The sequence below is a fragment of the Onychomys torridus genome, chromosome 3, assembly GCF_903995425.1.
Source record: "Onychomys torridus chromosome 3, mOncTor1.1, whole genome shotgun sequence".
Lineage (NCBI taxonomy): Eukaryota > Metazoa > Chordata > Mammalia > Rodentia > Cricetidae > Onychomys > Onychomys torridus.
This window is the reverse complement of record NC_050445.1, coordinates 13,869,339-13,888,661: the sequence shown is the minus strand read 5'-3', so window position 1 is coordinate 13,888,661 and position 19,323 is coordinate 13,869,339. Positions and strand designations below refer to the sequence as shown.

General features: G+C 40.1%; 1 protein-coding gene across 4 annotated transcripts in view; it reads left to right on the top strand.

Moving 5' to 3' along the window:
- Positions 1–19,323, top strand: part of Pde1c (phosphodiesterase 1C) — a 497,292-nt gene that overhangs the window by 476,576 nt on the left and 1,393 nt on the right. For all 4 annotated transcript variants that reach the window (XM_036181396.1, XM_036181398.1, XM_036181400.1 and 1 more), the window contains one exon: positions 14,923–14,991. In XM_036181396.1, the coding sequence (XP_036037289.1) occupies positions 14,923–14,991 (69 nt within the window). The remainder of the gene's footprint in view (positions 1–14,922; positions 14,992–19,323) is intronic.

Below are 19,323 nucleotides of genomic sequence, written 5' to 3'. Positions count from 1 at the left end.
GACAATTTGCTAAATGTACAGTTATAGGGTCAAAGGTTATTAAAAATTCTGGGCATGTCTAATGTCAGAGCACATTCAAATGTTAAAGAGCCATATTTCAATAGCATAAAATGCTGATGTATAAAAAGCTTTTATTTTTGGTTCTTTGTGACAATCAAGTCTCATCAGAGCAAATAGAACTGATGGTGTACTGTGGGGAAAGTCCACTTAACATTGCAGGTATGAGCTCTGGGTATTTATACCTAGAGGACAACCCCTTGAGATCTTCCAAGCTTTCAGTGATTCCTCAGCTAGAAGGAGAACCTGATGCCCTTCCTTTTAGGATATAAAATGACATGAGTGATCATTTGTCTGAGACATCAGCCTGCTACCATAGTCTGACTGGATCACAGAGGTAGCAGCAGATATACTAAGCACCAGTTACCAGTAAGTTATGACTATCATAAGGGTAGGCATTTATAACATGCTAAAACAAATTGATTTAAAATGCCTAGTATGTCAACATCCTTTCCCACCATAGTCTTTCCATATCCACACTGCCCTGTGGCATCTGGTTGTATTTATAACAATACTGCTATTATCATACTGTTCATAATGATGATATTTGGACTCAGAGGGCTCTCAAATCATTCTTTTCCCAGAAAGCTTGTGTTTGGCCATGCTACCCTATTTTGTAGAAAGGAAATGAGTTGTTTGAGTTAAATCACGAATCACCTTCGTTTCTCACTAACCTCAGGCTGTACTGCATTAGGTGTGTGTGTTCACCTTGTGGGTGGCAGCCTTGGCTGTCACCTCCATTTCTGTCCCCTTCCCAGTCTCTTGAATAATTGAATTCATTGCCTTTTGGCTGAACTAGCCAAGGACATTAATTTGAAATATCTGAGAGCCATTCGTTTGTCAAAAGACACCAGTCACATAAGTGGCCCTGGTGACATTTCTGCCCTGAGCTGACTGATTATATTGTTTACTTTCTGAACATTCACTGTAGATAAAGGGCAGTTTACTTTCTGCCTTTGATGTTCCCATTTCCCGAAGATGACATATTTCCATTGCATGTGTGCATTGCATTATTACACACACACACACACACACACACACACACACACACACACACACACACAAATTCCTTTAGAATAAAAACCAAGCGGTAATGAACATTGTTACACCTCAGTGTTTACAAAGCACTCTTACATGTCTATCAAAATTGTGTCCTGAAATTGATGTTTTTAAAGCATAATAGTTGAGGAAAATGAAGTAAAGTTGGTGTCAATATGCTTGCTTCTTCTTTGGTATATCTTACCCACTTATGAAATAGTTGAGAATTCTAAAGTTTCATGAACTGCATACACTCTTTAAATTAAGAAAGCAGAGTAAAGGCTGGGAAAATGGATGGCACAGTTGGTAAAGTACTCATCCTGAGAACATAATGACATGAGCTTGATTTCCAAAACCCACATTAAAGAAAAGCTAGGTGGTATGGTACTTGTTTCTAACCCCAGCACTTGAAAGGTGAAGATAAGTGGAACTCTGGAACTTGCTGGCCAGCCAGTCTAGCCTACTGTTTTGGTCTTCTATTGATGTGAAGAGACACCATGACCAAGAAACTCTTAGAAAAGAAAGCTTTTAATTTGGGTCTTATTATTCCTGAGGGTAGTAGAGTCCATGACTATCATGGCAGGAAGCAGACAGATATGGCGCTGGAGCCATAGCTGAGAGTTTTATCTGCTGTTCGTGTATATATATATATATATATACACGAACAGCAGGCATAGAGAGAGAGATACCAGGTCTGGTGTGGGCTTTTAAAACCTCAAAACTCACTCCCAGTGACACACCTCCTGTAACAAGACCACACCTACTCTTAAGGCCATAGCTCCTAATCCTTCCCAAACAGTTCAACTAACCAGGAGACCAAACACTCAAACATATCAGATTATGGGAACTATTATCATTCAAACCACCATACCTACTCAATGAATTCCATACCATTGAGATACTCTGTTCTATAGCCAAGGTAGACAGTGACTGAGGAATAACACCCAAGGCTGTTCTCTGGTTTCCACACATACATACATGTATACATACAGACATGTCCATAAAGAAATAGAGGGTCAGAGGCAGGGAAAAAAGAAAAATCAGAGTAAAAGTGGAGGCATAAATTAAAACTAATAGCCCAGGAAATTTTAGCAAAGAGCCTCCCTAGTTCCCAGCAATAAGTCATAAATTCCAAGTTTCTTGGAAACCTGAATATATATGGGCAGAAATCACTTAAAATTCCATGTGATCTGTGAGGTCAAAGCACATTGGTGGTTCAGAAGAAAGATGGCTCCCCTTATAGCTCAACACAGTACATACAATGAGTATTTGTTCTCAAATTGCCAGGCCCAGCACAGCCAGCCAAAATTTTATTCCTGCTTAAAGGGCTGTCCTAGTTAGGGTTTTGGTTAATTTTGTTTTCTTTTATTGCTGTGAAGAGACACCATGACCATGGCTACTCTTATAAATAAAAACATGTAATTGAAGTGGCTCTATTACAGTGCTTCCATCCATGATCATCAGGATGGGGAGCATGGTGGCATGCAGGCAGAAGTGGTGCTGGAGCTGAGAGTCCTACATTTTGACTCAGAGGCAACAGGAAGTCAACTGATGATCACACTAAGGGAACCTTGAGAAGAGACCTCAAAGCCTGCCCCCACAGGGACATACTTCCTTTAATAAGGCCATGCCCACTTCAATAAGGCCACACCTCCTCATAGTGTCATTCCTTATGAGATTATGAGGGCCAGCTACATTCAAACTGCCACAAGGGCTCAGATTTCTGCATATAGCCCTATGATCCTAAGTCTCACCAAGGTTGACAGAGTGAATACGGAGTCCCTGATGGAGCAACAACAGGGAATCAAACATTCAAATATATGAATCTATGGGGCCATCTTCATTTAAACTATCACATTTCATCCCCTGGCCCTCACAGGCTTGTAGCCCTATCAGAAAACAAAATGCATTTAGTCCAACTTCAAAAGTCCCCTATCTTTCACAGTCTCAAGACTATTTAAAAGTCCAAAGTCTAAAGCCTCAAGTCAAAAAGCTTAGATGTCCCTCTCCTTCCAGCTCTGTTGACTACAACACAATTCTCTTTCTTGGACTGCTTTCTACTCCCTGTTTGAAGCTCTCAGCAGACATCCCATAGCTCTGGCATCTTCTACATCTTGGAGTCTCCAACACAATCAAGTCTTCATTTTCACAGCTTTAGGCAATGGCCCCTGCAAGCATCCATGAAAGAGACTTCCTGCCACAAGCCTGGCCTCAGTCAGCTGCAGAGGAAGATTCTACAAACTCCTTACTCTGCTACCCTTGACTCTAATGTCAGAACCATAGGGCTGAAAGATGCCAAGTTCTGTTTGCCTTAGGTGGAACTTCCTCCCCTCCATGTATTACATTTATATAAACTTTGATTTGTGGTTGCTTCTCTTTGTTGCATAAGCTTTCCTTTAATTCTCTAAGCTCCTATTACAAGTTGGAAGCTTAGCTTAGAGGGATTTTGCCCTGAGGGCATCAGGCTTTCTTTAAATTTCTCATCTCTTTGAGCACAAGACTTATCTACAACATTAAATTTCCTGGTTTTCTTTTACTCCTCAAACTGTGCATTTTATATTGCTTTTTGCCCTGTTTGCTCTTTTTCATTGTAGACCTTCATAAGCATGATCACTTGTAACCCTATGACATAGTGAATAATAGACTGTCTTGAAATCTCCTCTGCTAAGGAACTTAATCCATAAGTCTTCAATTTAGCACCCCAAAGATCTTTAGGACAAGGGTAGAAAACAGTTACATTCTTTGGCAAAATGTTGTAAGAATGGTTGCTAGTCCAGTTGCTAATATTGTTCCCCTATGCAACCTTTTGAACTGTGCCTCCACAATCCACATTGCTGTCAGCACCACTGTCTTCCAAGCTTCTACTAGGATGGCCCATTAAGCCACACTTATAGCATTCAACTGCTTTCCAAATCCCAAGTCCCAAAGTCTTACACATTCACGAAACATAATGTGGTCAGTCCTCTTATATGGTTGGGTCCTGGCCCTCACCTTCTTCTTCCTGCTGTGCAGGGTCTGTTATTGTCACTGTGGATATGAGGGTTCCTGCTAAGCTGTGTCCTGGGTTTGCTGCCCTGGTTCTAGAATTACACAGCATGTCTGGCCATGCCCAGGGATGTTTGCTGCTTGTCAGGAGTTGCCAGTAACCTTAGTGGGAGAGAGGTAGCCTCTAAGAGGCCATGATAGAAGGTCATGCTCTCCAGAGGCAAGGTACCTGGACAATGGGCTGAACAAATTTTCAGTTCATGGTTTCTCCAGCTGCTGCCATTGGGCAGAGTCTGGGGGAAAGGTGAGATATCCATGGCTGGGCAAAATGAACCACAACCTGGGGCTATCCCATAACACCATATAATGGTGGAGAGAATACCCATCATTTGCTACCAAATAAAACCACCAATACCAAGAATAGATTATATTATTTGAGTTGTTGGCTTAAAGGATCCCATAGCACCCCCAAATATAACAGGTTATTGTCAAAACTTTTGGCTACCCTCCACAACCTGATGGTAAGACCCGATTGCTGAAGACAACACATACTTAAGTTATAGAACATGGAGAAATTGAGCTGCTAATAAACTGAAAGCCTTATTCCTACTGACTGCCAATCATAGTGATGGAAGATGCTATACTTGCTGCTGGAAGAGAAAAGTAATTATTAATCTCACCCAGATATAAACCCTGCAGACTACAACAGTGACCTGCCTGTCTTACGGCGATCCCACCAGAGATGACACAGTTTATAGCCAACTGAAATTCTTTATTCCAACCTGTTGGGACAATACTCAGGTATTAGGAACCGAAGCATGTTCCCAAGCATTTAGAGCAAGGGGCTTTTAAAGATAAAACCACATACTGGAAATCTTAATTCTGTAGCTACAAGGGGAGGTTTTGTGTAAGCAAGAAGTTTAACAGAAGTTAAGATAAGCAGTTAGCTGAAGTGGGAGGTCTGTGTAAGTAAGAAGGTTAACAGAAGCTAAGGTAAGTGGTTAGCTGAAGGGGGAGGCTTGCACAAGTAGGCAATTTAATAGAAGCTAAGACAAGTTAGCTTAGGCGTTTTGACCGACCGTGGGTTTCTAGAAGAGAGTTGGGCAATTTCCCATGGGATTTTCCATCAAGATGATCAAATTCTAGTTAAACCTGAAGTGACCTTAGCAAGAGTAAAAGATGAAGGAATCTGTGCACTGTCTTGCCCTCCCATGCCAGCAAGATATGTCCACTGGTGAAATGGTGTCATGAATGTTATGGGAGTAACCGGACACTTTTTAAATTAGATTTAAGGCACACCCCATGAGATGGAACAAGTACCTGACACTTTTAATAAAGCTAAGGACCTGAAACTAGATAGGACATAAGCCCTGGGGGATAAAAACCTAACTACCATTATTCTGCTAAATTCACATAACAGTAAAACAACTTTTCACTATGTTATTCAACCCTCATCAGAGAAACATCTTGAAGTAGATGGCAATTAACACAGAGACCCACAACTGGACAATGTACAGAGTGAGAGACTTTGGAGCACTCAGTCCTAAATGAGATGTCTTTATCACATCTCCCTCCTCTTAAGGGATCAATGTAGAACAGGAGGTGGAAAGATTGTAAAAATCCAGAGATGAAAGATGACCTCAAAGAAACAGTGTTTTCTAGACAGAACAGGTATGATGTATGGTTGAACTCACAGAGACAAGACACTATGCACATAAGACTTGTATAAACTCAAGCCAGACAAAAATCTCAGCATTAAAAAGCAGAAGTGGGCACAGAGTGCCACCTCTAACTAAGAAGCTATTTATAATAGCTACTGGAAAAGGAAAAATAAGTTTTCTTCATTAGAATGACAAGGTGTATATTAACCACTCTCTAGGACAAGCCTCATGTTCAGGAGTAGTTAACCATCACTAATTGGACTGCATGCTTTTTGGGGATTTTCTCCTTTTAAAAAGAGACCAAGAGACAGAGAGAGAGAGAGAAGAAAGAAGTGTGTGTGTGTGTGTGTGTGTGTGTGTGTGTGTGTGAGAGAGAGAGAGAGAGAGAGAGAGAGAGAGAGAGAGAGAGAGAGAGAAGAGGAAGGCAGAGAGGGAGGGAGGGAGGGAGGGAGGGAGGGAGGGAGGGAGGGAGGGAGAGAACATGATATTGGGTGTGTGAGGATCTTGGGGAAGTTGGGGGTGTGGAAGGAAAAGAAGAAAACAGTCCCCCAGCATCCAAAATCTGTCTCTGCTTATGTTACCAGGATATTGTAGGGTAGGAAAACTTCACTGTTCATCCACACATTTCCAGTTCTGGGTTCCTGCTTCCTCTGATGTTGATCATTCAACAGAGCATCCTGTGATCTTTACCTGGACTATGATGATGGAATTTTGTCCATTAGCACAACTTCTAGTCACCCCATTTCTCTGCATATGACTTAACTAATAGCTTGAATGTGGTGGTTTGAATGAGAATTGGCCATTGGCCAAATGGCCCATTTGTTTAAATGTGCACTCCTCAGTTCATGAAACTTATTAGGAACGATTAAAAAGTGTGGCCTTGTGGAGGATGTGCATCACTGTGGGGTGGGCTTTGAGGTTTTTAAATTAAATTAATGTATTTATTTTACATCCCAACCACATTTTCTCCTCCCTCCTCTCCTCTGTGGTAAGACTAAGCACCTCCCCCTGTATTAAGGCTGGGCAAGACAACTCAGTATGAGGAATAGGTTCCCAAGAGCTAGCCAAAGCATTAGGGAGATGCTGCTCCCACTGTTAGGAGCCCTCATGTAGACCAAGCTGCACAACTGTCACATATACATAGAGGGCCTAGGTCAGTCCCATGCAGGCTACCTGGTTGCTGGTTCAGACTCTGTGAGTTTCTACAAGCCAGGTTAGTTGTTTCTGTGGATTTTCTTGTGATGTCCTTGACCCCTCTGGTTCCTACAATTTTTCCTTCCTCTCTTCAGCAGGATTCCCTGAGCTTGGCCTAATGGTTTGGCTGTGGGTCTCTGCGTCTGTTTCTATCAGTTACGGAATGAAGGCTCTCTGATGGTAATTGGGGTAGTTGCCAATCGGACCATAGGAGATTATCAGTTCAGGCTACATGTTCACTATTGCTAGGAGTCTTAACAGGTCATCTTTGTAGATTCTTGGGAGTTTCCCTTGCATCAGATTTCTACCTGACTCCAAAATGCCTCCCTTTCCAGTTATCTCTTCCCCTCCATCCATCCCCTGAACAAAATCCCTAGAGTTCCCATCCCAACTCACCTCAGTTCACCCAGGAGTTCTCTTCTATTTCCCCTTCTCAGAGAGATCCATGTATTACCATCCTTGGGACATCCTTGTTACCTAGCCTTTCTGGTTCTGTGGATTATAGCATGGTTATCCTTACTGTACAGCTGATATCCACTTATGAATGAGTAAATACCATGTTTATCTTTTCTGGGTCTGGGTTACCTCACTCTATGGTATTTTCTAGTTCCATTCATTTGCCTTCAAATTTACCAATGTTATTGTTTTTAACAGCTGAATAATACTCCATTGTGTAAATGTACCATATTTTCTTTGTCTATTCTTCAGTTGAGGGGCATCTAGGTTGTTTCCAAGTTCTGGCTATTACAAACAAAGCTTCTACACACATAGTTGAGTAAGTGTCCTTGTGGTATGATTGAACATCCTTTGGGTATATGCCCAAGAGTGGTATCTCTTGGTCTTGAGGTAGATTGAGTCCAAATTTTCTGAGAAGTTGCCATATTGATTTCCAAAGTGGCTATACAAGTTTGCACTCCCATCAGCAATGGAGAAGTGTTCCCCTTGCTCCACATCCTCTCCAGCATAAACTGTCATTTGTGTTTTTCATCTTAGCCATTCAGACAGCTGTAAGATGGCATCTCAGAATTGTTTTGATTTGCATTTTCCTAATGGTTAAGAATGTTGAACATTTTTTGAAGTGTTTCTCTGCCATTTGAGATTCTTCTGTTGAGAATTCTGTTAGGTCAGTACCCCATTTAAAAAATGAATTATTATTTTTTTTTTGATGTCTAGTTTCTTGAGTTCATTATATATTTTAGAGATCAGCCCTCTGTCAGATGTGGGGTTGTTGAAGATCGTTTCCCATTCTGTAGGCTGCTATTTTGTCCTATTGATAGTATCCTTTGCCTTACAGAAGCTTTTCAGTTTCATGAGGTCCCATTTATTAATTGTCCAGCTTAGTGTTCTATTCAGAAGTTGTTTCCTGTGCCAATGCATTCAAGGCTATTTCCCATTTTTCTCCTCTATCAGGTTCAATATAACTGGATTCATATTGAGGTCTTTTATCCACTTGAACTTAAGTTTTATGCAGGGTGATAGATATGGATCTATTTGCATTCTTCTTTTTTAACTTTCTTTTTATTTATTCTTTGTGTCTATAAGTCATGTATCTTGATCCCATTCATTTCCCCATCCCTTCACAGCCAACTTTTGCCCCTGCATTCCCCCCAAATAAAACAAAATTTAAAACAAATTTTGTTTTATTTTAAGAAAAGGAGGGAGGTATTAAAAAATCTCATCATGAAAGCTACAGTGTGACACAGTGAATCATTCAGTAAACCCTTTTGTCCACATATCTTTATTTGCAAGTATTCATTGCAAAGAGTCATTGGTCTGGTTTGAGACCTCTGTCTTCTACTACACTATTGCTGCTGGGTTCTCACTAAGCCTCTTCTTAGATCTTCTGTTGTTGCCCTGTATTGTGGAGATCCTGCAGCTTTGTGGGGGTACAGGAACAGCCCGTTCCCATGCTCCAGCAGATCATAGATGGAGTGGGTGTTGGGGTGGGCCAACTCATAACCCTAGTTCTAAGCTTGGCAGCTGTAGTTTTGGTCCACCTACCTGTTCTCCCTTGTCCTCACTACCAGATAATTCATCTCTTATAGCAATGAGCAAGGGTTGAGGCCAGTTCTCCTGTTTGAACACTCTCAGGGTTGTCTCTCCTATACCTACACTATTAAGGCCACTCTACTGTGTTCCCCAGGCAAGGTACAGGGGCCATTCTTCTGAGTGATGCAGCTGGTAAGGGGGAGGGGCAGCTCTCTCATCTATTGCAGGCAGTAAGGGGCACGGGGAAAGAGGGGGGACTCTTAACTTCCCAAACTGCCATATGACAGACAAGTAGTGGGGCCAGCACCCCCATGCTTATAATTTCGGGGCTGTCTCACTCATACCTCTGCCAACATGTTGGCTCTATTGTGTTACTTAGGTGAGCTGCAGGACTGGTATGTGTGTGGGGGGGGGGGGGAGCAGGGACAGCTTTCCTGCTCTTGTGACCTTAGGACCAGTTCTCACACCCGTCACAGTTATTGATAGGTGTCATGGAGGGCAACTGTCCCCAAACCTATGCTGCCACAGGACAGATGAGTGACAGGGACAGCTCTCCCTTGCTCACTACTTTAGGTCTGGGTCAGCTATACCTGCGCTAACAGGGATGGCTCCCCTGTGTTGCCCAGGCCCTGTGTAGTGCCTGCTCTCCCAAGTGTTGTAGCCGGTGGGGGTCAGGGACAGCTCTCTCATTCTTATATTTATGCCTTGTATCCCTGATCTCTCCAAGACTTTTAGTGAGATGATAATGTGTTTTTTTTTTTTCTTTCAGTTTGTTTATATGGTGGACTACATTGACAGATTTTTGTATGTTGAACTATCCCTGCATCTCTTGAATGGAGCCCACTTGATCGTGGCGGATGATCTTTTTGATATGTTCTTGATTCAGTTTGCCAGTATTTTACTGAGTATTTTTGAATCAACGTATACAAGGGAAATTGATGTGTGTTCTCTTTCTTTGTTGAGTCTTTGTGTGGATTGGTTAACTGTGGCCTCACACAAAGAATTTGGCAATATTCCTTCTGTTTCTTTTTTGTGGAATAATTTGAGGAGTATTGGTATTAGCTCTTCTTTGAAAGTCTGGTAGATTTCTGCTCTGAAACCATCTTGCTCTGGGCTTTTTTTGATTAGAAGACTTAATGACCGTTTTTATTTCCTTAGGGGTAATAGGTCTATTTAAACAGTTCATCTGGTCTTGATTAAATTTTGGTATGTGGTGTCTATCCAGAAATTTTCCATTTCTTTTAGATTTTCCAAATTTGTGGAGTACAGGTTTTTGAAATGTGACCTAATGATTGTCTGTGTCTGTTGTTATTTCTCCATTTTCATTTCTTATTTTATTGATTGGGATGTTCTGTCTCTGCCTTTTAGTTAGTTTGGATAAGGTTTTGTCTATCTTGTTGATTTTCTCAAAGAACCTATTCTTTGTCTCACTGATTCTTTGTATTGGTCTTTTTGTTTCTATTTTATTCATTTCAGCCCTCAATTTGATGATCTCCTGCCTCTTACTTCTCTGGGGGTGTTTGCTTCTTTTTGTCCTAGAGCTTTCAGGTATTCTGCTTAGTTACTGATAGGAGATTTCTCCAAACTCTTTATGCAAGCTCTTAGTGCTATGAATTTTCCTCTTATCAAGGCTTTCGTTGTGTCCCATAAGTTTGGGTATGTTGTGCAGTCATTTTCATTGAATTCTAGGAAGTCTGTAGTTTCTGTCTTTATTTCTTCTCTGACCCAGTAGTAATTCAGTTGAGAGTTATTTAGTTCCTCTTAGTTTGTAGGCTTTCTGTAGTTTGTATTGTTGTTGAACTCCAACTTTAAACCCTGGTGATCTGATAAGATACAGGGAGTTATTCCAATTTTCTGTGTGTCTGTTAAGACCTGCTTTGTGGTAGAGTATATGGTCAATTTTGGAGAAGGTTCCATGAGGTCATGAGAAGAAAGTACATTTGATGTGTGGGTGAAATGTTCTGTAGATATTTGTTAGGTCCATTTAAGTTATAACATCTGTTAGTTCCAATATTTCTGTTTAGTTTCTATCTGATTGACCTGTTCATTGGTGAGACTGAGATGTTGAAGTCTCACACTATTAATGAGTGGGGTTTGATATGTGATTTAAGCTTTAGTTGTGTTCCTTCTACAAATGCCAGTGCCCTTGTATTTGGGGCATAGATGTTCAGAATTGAGACATTATCTTGGTGGTTTTGTCTTTTGATGAATATGAAATGTCCTTCTCCATCTTTTTTGATTAATTTTGGTTTGAAGTCTATTAGATATTAGGATAGTTATGCCAGCTTGTTTCTTAGGTTCTTTAGACTGGAAAATCTTTTTCCAACCCTTACTCTGAGGTAATGTCTATCTTTGAAGTTGAGGTATGTTTCTTGCAGAAGGTTGGATCCTGTTTTCATATCCATTCTGTTAGTTTGTGTCTTTTTATTGGTCAATTGAATCCATTGATATTCAGAGATATCACTGACCAGTGATTGTTAATTCCTGTTAATTTATTGTTATTGGTGGTGGTGGTGGTGGTGGTGGTGGTGGTATGTGTGGTTGGTGTGTGTGTGTGTGTGTGTGTGTGTGTGTGTGTGTGTGTGTGTGTGTGCTTCCCTTCTTTTGGTTTTGCTGGTGTGTGATTATCTACTGCCTCTGTTTTGAGGATACAGCTAACTATTTTGGTTGGAGTTTTCCTTCTAGTACCTTCTGTAGAGCTAGATTTTTGGATAGATATTGATTAAATTTGACTTTGTCATAAAATATCTTGTTGTCTCCATCTGTGGTGATTGAAAATTTTTCCTGGGAATAGTAGTCTGGGCTGGCATTCATGGTCTCAGAATCTGCAAGACATCTGTCCAGGTTATTTTATCTTTTAGGGTCTCCATGGAAAAGTCAGGTGTAATTCTGATAGGTCTGCCTTACATGTTACTTGGCCTTTTTCCTTTGCAGCTTTTAATATTCTTTCTTTATTCTGTATGTTTAATGTTTTGATTATTATGTGGGGATGGGACTCTTTTTTCTGGTCCAGTCTATTTGATGTTCTCTAAGGTTTTGTACCTTTGTAGGCATGTCCTTCTTTAAGTTGGAATTTTTTCTATGATTTTGAATCATATTGAATATATTTTCTGGACCCTTGATCAGGGATTATTCTCCTTCTTCTGTTCCTATTATTCTTAGGTTTGGTCTTCATAGTGTCCCAGATTTCCCAAGTGTTTTGTGTTAGGAATGTTTTAGATTTAACTTTTCTTTGACTGATGAATCTATCTACTTTATTGCATCTTCAACTTCTTAGAGTCCCTCTTCCATCTCTTGGATTCTGTTGGGGCTTACCCAGATTTTCCATTTCCAGAATTCCTTCAGTTTGTGTTTTCTTTATTGCTTCTGTTTTCTGTTTTCAGATCTTGAACTGTTTCCTTTACCTGTTTGTTTATTCTTGGCTTTCTTTGCCTTATTTAAGGGATTTATTCATTTCCTCCAATTTTTTGTTTTTTCTCTTTTACTCAATTTCTTTAAGAGATTTTTTTCATTTACTCTTTAAGGACCTCTATCATCTTCATAAAGTCATTTTCTTGTGCTTCAGTGATGTTGGGATGTTCAGGTCTTGCTATTGTAGGATAGCTGGGTTCTGGTGATGACATATTGCCCTTTCTGTTATTGATTTTCTTACACTGGTGTGTAGGCATCTGGGTTTGGGATGATTAAAGGTCTAGATGTTGAGTCCCATGTTTGTCTTTGTTGGATGAGTGTTTGCTCCTTGGTTTCTGTTTCCTGTCTGGTCTTCTGGCCTAAGTGACCAAAGGTTCTGTTGCTTGGGGAGTCTTCAGATCCAGTGGGGTGTTTCCACTGGGGTTTTGGGGGCCTTGGGTCCCTTGATCCATTCTGGCATTGGTAAAGCCAAAGTCTTCTTGTGTCTCTAGATCTGGCCTGGCTTCCAATAAAGCCTGAGTCTTCCTCTGGGTTACCTAGGACCAGCCTTGCCTCAAGTAGAGCTACTTTGACTATTCTTCTGACTGGTGTGGACTGTATGTGTGCCTATGGCATCTGTTCTTCCAACTGGTATCGACTGTGTCTGGGGCTATGAAGTTTACCAGAGATCTGAAGAAGGGCTGGCTATGGGAAGGATGATGAGTTGGAAGGTGTTGGGCAGTGGTATGGGTCTTGGGGGAGTATAATCCAGGGATGCCACAGTCCAGATGATAGGCAGGTCACTCACCTGGTAACCACTGATGAGGACTACAGCAGAGCAGTGGGATGACTCTGGAGTTGGGGCTAAGGCCCAGCAGTGGTGCTGAGATGGGAGGGAGCTGACCACAGGACAGGAGGGTCACCCACAGGTTGTAGCTGGTGTGGTCTGCACTTCAGTGGCAGAAGTCCTCTGGGATTAGGAGCAAGGCCCATCAGCAGCAGGACTGGGGAGTAACTGGGATGGTGTGGGTTGGGGGAGGGCTGGGGGGGGGGGGGCAGAATCTAGGGAGAGATACAGTTCCATTGGCAGGTGGGTCACTCATCCATTCTGACTCCTATGGTCTTTCCTGCTTGGCAGAAGTCTTCTGGGGTTATGGGGAGGGCCCAACAGAGCGGCTTTGATCTTTTAAAAGACTTGTGCCATTTCCATTGTTCTCTCTGTCTGCCTCCTACTTGTGAATCAAGATGTGAACTCTCAGCTGTTCCTGCATCCATGGCTTTGCTCCACTGTTGTGGACGCTAATGCTCTGAAACTGTAAGCCAAATGAAATGCATTCTTTTCTAAGTTGCCTTAGTCAAGGTGTTTTGTCACAGCAGTAGAAAAGTAACTAAGACATTGGGCAGCTGCAGGGACTCATAAAGAAATAACACTGGCTTATATATATTCTTAGCCTAAGTTGTTCCTGGCCACACGTGATGGCACATGCCTGTAATATAATACTCAGGAGACTAAGACGGAAAAACACTGAGGTCAAGACCAACATGAGTTAGTTACACAGTGAAACACTCTATCATTCAACCAATGAGAATTTTCATTCCTACCATTGAAAGGATTATCATATGGGTTGCTGCTGGATTATGGCTTCCATGCCTCTTTCTCCTCAATATGGATGACAAAATGAAGTAACAAGAAATCTGAGCAGAAAATATTTATAACTCTATAATATATATGCACATATATGTCTACCTCATTTATGTATTTATATATAAATATAGGTATGTAAATTGATAGGTGTGTGTGTACATGTGTAAGAGGTATGCGTGTGAGAAATGTGTTCCTTCACTGAACAACTCTGTCTCCCTTTGTTTTATACCTTTGGTTTGCTTTTTCTTTTCTTTTTCCCCCACCTCATCCTGGAGGCTGCCTCTTCATCTCTTCATTATGCACTCAACTGTTTATATGAAGAAAGTTAATCACTTTCCAACTGAGAGTTAGTCACCATCTTCTGGATTCTCCAGGACCCCACTACCGTGGCATAAGTGCTGTTCCTCAGTTTCTGAGTGCTCTAACACACCTTGACTTGCCAGAACACTTGGATATAGTTGTTACTTCACTCATTTCCAGGTGAAGATCTGAGACTCAGACAGATCCCACTCACAGCTGAAGATCTGATAGCAGGGAAAGGCTGAAACAGTTCAAAACCCCTGATTCCTCAGTTTTGAATTCTAAAGTTTCCATTTCCCAACAGGCGAATCCCACCCTACATGCATGTTATAACTACCTGGGGTTTTAAAAAATGGTAGGCTCCACTTAAGAACACTGAAAGCAGCATCTCTGGAAACAACACATTTAGGAAGATTCCCTACTAGTACTGAGGTGGTCTGCTCTAACATTGGTATCCAATATGTCAATGTTAGAGCAGAGGTATGGAGTATAATTCCACAAAGGCACAAGCTTAACTTCTGGCTTTTCTGTACCATAGACTCCACAGTGCCCTGTAACCTTGACCTGACATCTTCTCCATGTTATCTTCAGACCCAGATGAACATTGCCAGTACAAGCTGACACACAATTATACTTTTCTTATCTTCTTTTTCCTCTTTACAGGTACAAAGAAGCGTTCTCATGACTCACCTGCTCCAAGCACTAGTTCCACAAGTCGCCTTACCTTGCCAGGTAGGTAAATGGCATTGCTCTACTATCTCAATGACCACAGACAACAGAGAGAACTAGTGTTTCAAGAGTTGGGAGCAGCAGCTGTAGTAGAGCCTCTGTCCAAGTCTACCATTTCAGGGAACTTTGTGTATGTTGCCTTTACTTGTGAGTTTGTTCCAGATATGACCATATTGTTTCCTAGCAATGGACCTGTGCTCTTTCTTGGGCAGCCTGTGAAGTATCCACTTCTGAGAGACAGGTAGTTCAGGGAAAATGAATGGGCAGGAGAAGATAGATAGATGATAAATAAATAAATAGATAAATGATAGATAGATAGATAGATAGATAGATAGTTGACACATAGACTTGGATTCAAACCCCAGGCTTGTAGTGTTAACTTTGCAACCTCATTTATGTTCCTTTATCTTGGATTAGAAATGACACTTCTAACCTTAGTACCCTCTGTCACAGTGTCATAGCCAACAGCTGACACAATTACAGTCTTCTGTTGCAAATATGGAAATGTATGTGAGCCAGATACCTTCTAGCATCTTCTAAGAAAATATTCACTCATGATGATCAGCTATAAGTGCAAGGGAAGACAAACACCTGATAATCTCACCAAGTCCATGCATAGCCTTACACTCCTATTACAATTTTAACTATAGTGGGACTTGTTTTGAGGAAGAGACCTTATAAAAAATAAACATGCTCAGTGTAAATGCCTTTGTAATGGTAAGAAAGACTGCAGGAATGAAAAAGTTCTGTTTATTACCAATGTTACCCATTACCCAATAACTAAGAACCCCTCTTCTTCTAGGCCTTAATACACATCTTTTCTTGAATCAGTTTGTATCTTATATAGAATTTTGTTTTCTCTCTTTTGAAATTTACTGTTATATTAAAGGGCTTTTCTACATGTTAGTAAATTAAACAATGTCTTCACATTTATCTAATATGTCTAAGATTATGTCAGTTTACTTACATGTTTATTGACAAATTTACATTTGTGCAGTTTGCATGTTATTATCATAATCATGTGACATTACTGTCCATAAATATTTGGTTTCTAAGTATAGGAGTGAGTGAGATTGCTCTGATAGAAATTCTTAGTTAAGGATATGTAGATATTTAGGTTCTTGTCAAGATATGCTTTGGTGATATTAACTTTTATTTCTTACTATAATTAATTCATTAATGTGTACATTTCACTATTTTTTGTCAATGCTAAATATTATATTTTATAGTTTACCATTTTGATGAAAAAAAACTGACATTTCATCCACATTTTATTTGCTTTCATCATCTTATAAATACCTGTTTACTAATATAAACTTATCTTTTAGATTTCTGCTTTGGGGAATTACTGTATTTCATCCATTATGAGAAGCATATTGTGTTTTAATCCCTCTGAAATTATGCTTTTTTAAAAAAATTATTATTCCATTGCACTAGGTTTCTGTATTGTTCTACTCAATACCCCCAATTCCAGTCATCTTTCCCAGTAATCTCTCCCTCCACCTTCACCCCCTGCCTACCCTGATCCAATTTGTAATCCATGGCATATAAATATTAAGTTAACATTTTTTTTTTGCTTGTAGGTACAATATTACTTCATTTCACAATTAGTGGTATGCTAGACAGATGAAACAATCCACATTGACTTGCTATTCCAGTTTATGTTCTATAGGTTCAGTCATTGTATGCTCCTTGAATTTTCTTGCTTCTGTGACCATGTAAAACTCATTTCCTTTGGTACATTTCTCTTTGCAGCTCTCTCTAAACCATCCGGCTAGAATTAATATTGCATTGTAATGAGTCTTTCTATGTCCCGCCAGCCAGCTCCCAAGTAATGACATGGAGACTTATTATTAATTATGAAAGCTCTGCTTATAGCTTAGGCTTGTTCTTAACTAGCAATTACATATTACTAAATCCATATTTTTAATCTGCATTTTACCACTTAGCTTTTTACTTTTCATTCTGTGCCTCTGACTTGTTCTGCATCTCACTGGTATTTCCTCTGTGTGCCAGCTCTTCTCTTTACCCAGATGTTCTGCCTATTTTCTCTGCCTAGCTATTGGGCATTTAGCTCTTTATTAAACCAATCATAGTGACATATGTTTATTTAGCATAATCAAATGTCTCACAACATTTCCCCTTTTTGTTTAAGTAAAAAAGGAAGGGTTTTAACTCTAATGAAGTAAAACTTATACAATAAGAACAATTATCAGGTAAGAATTACATTTACAATGTCCAGTTTACCTGTATTTGGCAAATTCAGAGAAAATATTCCATTATCTATCTTATTTTGGTGAATCAAAAGTTTTGTACCTCATTTACTTTCTATCCTAACTTGTAGTATCAACCTAAAACTATCTTTTTAGACCTCAAAACATTTTCTTAGATAACAACTTAAACTTTTATGTCTCTCAACCCTATATAGTTTACACTTCCTTTGTGATGGTAGCCTTGTATTTCACCTGAGTTTGTTGGTCTAAACTTGGTCCAAAGTCTTAACTTCTATGTTTTGACCATCTCTAAAGCCTATGGAATAGAGTAGGTGCTTTTCAAAATGCATTACACAATCACTGGCACTCTGTCTAGCTGATGTCAGCTCTCTCTCTGGCCCTTTCCTGCTTCCGGAACTGTACATGTTTCTTCCTTCTGACTTAGATGGTTTTGTGGCTCTGTGCTCAGATACGTCTAGTGTCATCTCAAGCTCCACTTTAAAGGAGCTTTTGATGCTGTCACAGCTGTATTATAGAGCATTATTAACCAGCAAACAGTAGCTTTAAAAATCATTGATCATGTAGTTAGTTGAATGGACCTAGCTGAAGATTTTAAGATTTAGGAATTAACACTACCTTCATGGCTGAATTCAGCATGATTACATCAATCAGCTGCAGGCTATTTGATTCAGTCCTTAAGCAAGGAAATTCTCTTTGTAAATTCTGACCAGGAAGACCTGAGATATTGAGAGATACTCCTCTGCTCCAGACACATGCAGAGGTGAACAAAATAGAAAAATGAATTAAAGTCTTTAGAGGTGGTGTAAGAGATGAACAGCTCTGGGAACCAGAAACAAAAGAGAATTACACAAGGTACCTGATACCACAGGACTTATGCCGTGAGACAGCTGTGCATCAAAACATAAGCAGGCACTCTCAGGAAGGTACAGAATGGACTAAGAATCTTCTGGGATGCAGGCTTCCAGAGAGGGACCTAGTCAGAATACAAGACAGAATACAAGAATTCTGGCCTTCATTTGGAACTCCAGCCTGAGCTCCTGACCTGGAGCAATGGACAGACAGCCATGTGCCTTCTTACCAGCCAAGGCCAGCACTGGAAGTGAATCTCCAATTCTCCCAATATGACTGTAGGGCTTTAGAAACAAGTATTGTCATAAGCCATGCTGTGACAGAAGTGTTTAAAGGATCAAACGGAAATAACTACAGACTCTAGATAGGGCACAGAGCTGCCATAGGGGCAGAAAAAGTGAAAGGAAGCACACAATACACAAATTCCAGAGATAACATAGGAAGTTATGAGTAAATTGGGCCTCATCAAAATAACAGACTTTTGGGCAGCCAACAACACTACCAACTGTGTGAACAGGCAAATCAGAGAATGGGAGAAAATACTGGTAAATAATATGTTTCATTAGGGGTTAATTTCTACAATGTATAATGAACTTCAGAAACTCATTTTGGGAAATTTTTACGATTTCTTAAAAAGTTAAGTGTAATGTATCTAAGTGTCCTGGTGCATGAGAATTGGCACCTATAGGACAGAAAAAGGCGGGGGAGGTCAAGTATTAGACCACAGCCCAGACTCCATAGTAAGTTACAGGCCAGCTTAAGCTACATAGAGAAACCTTGTCTCAAAACCAAAACCAAAACAAAGTGAGAGTTAAACCTTCTACATAATCAAATGACCCAGGAATTCTAGATTCATATGCAAGAGAATTGAAACTAAATTTTCATAGGAAAATTGTTCTCACATGTTCATAGTATCATTTGGCATAATAGTCCAAATGTGGAAATGACCTACATTTCCAGAAACTGAAAAATATATTAACAAAATGTCACATCCATTCCAAATGAGTGAAGTACTGATACAATTGGAAGATCCATGAGAACGTTTTTTGCTCAGTAGAAGAAGCCAGAGACAAAAAGTCATGTGTCAATGATTCTGTCTGTGTAAAATATTCAGAGAGACTTGAGGTGGGTGGTGGTATCAGAAGCTGAGGAGTGAGGAGCATGGGGTGACTTTCCAAGGGCATGGGTTTTTTTTTTTTTTGTTGTTGTTGTTGTTTGATTTTGTTTAATGTGATTAAACTCTCACAAATTA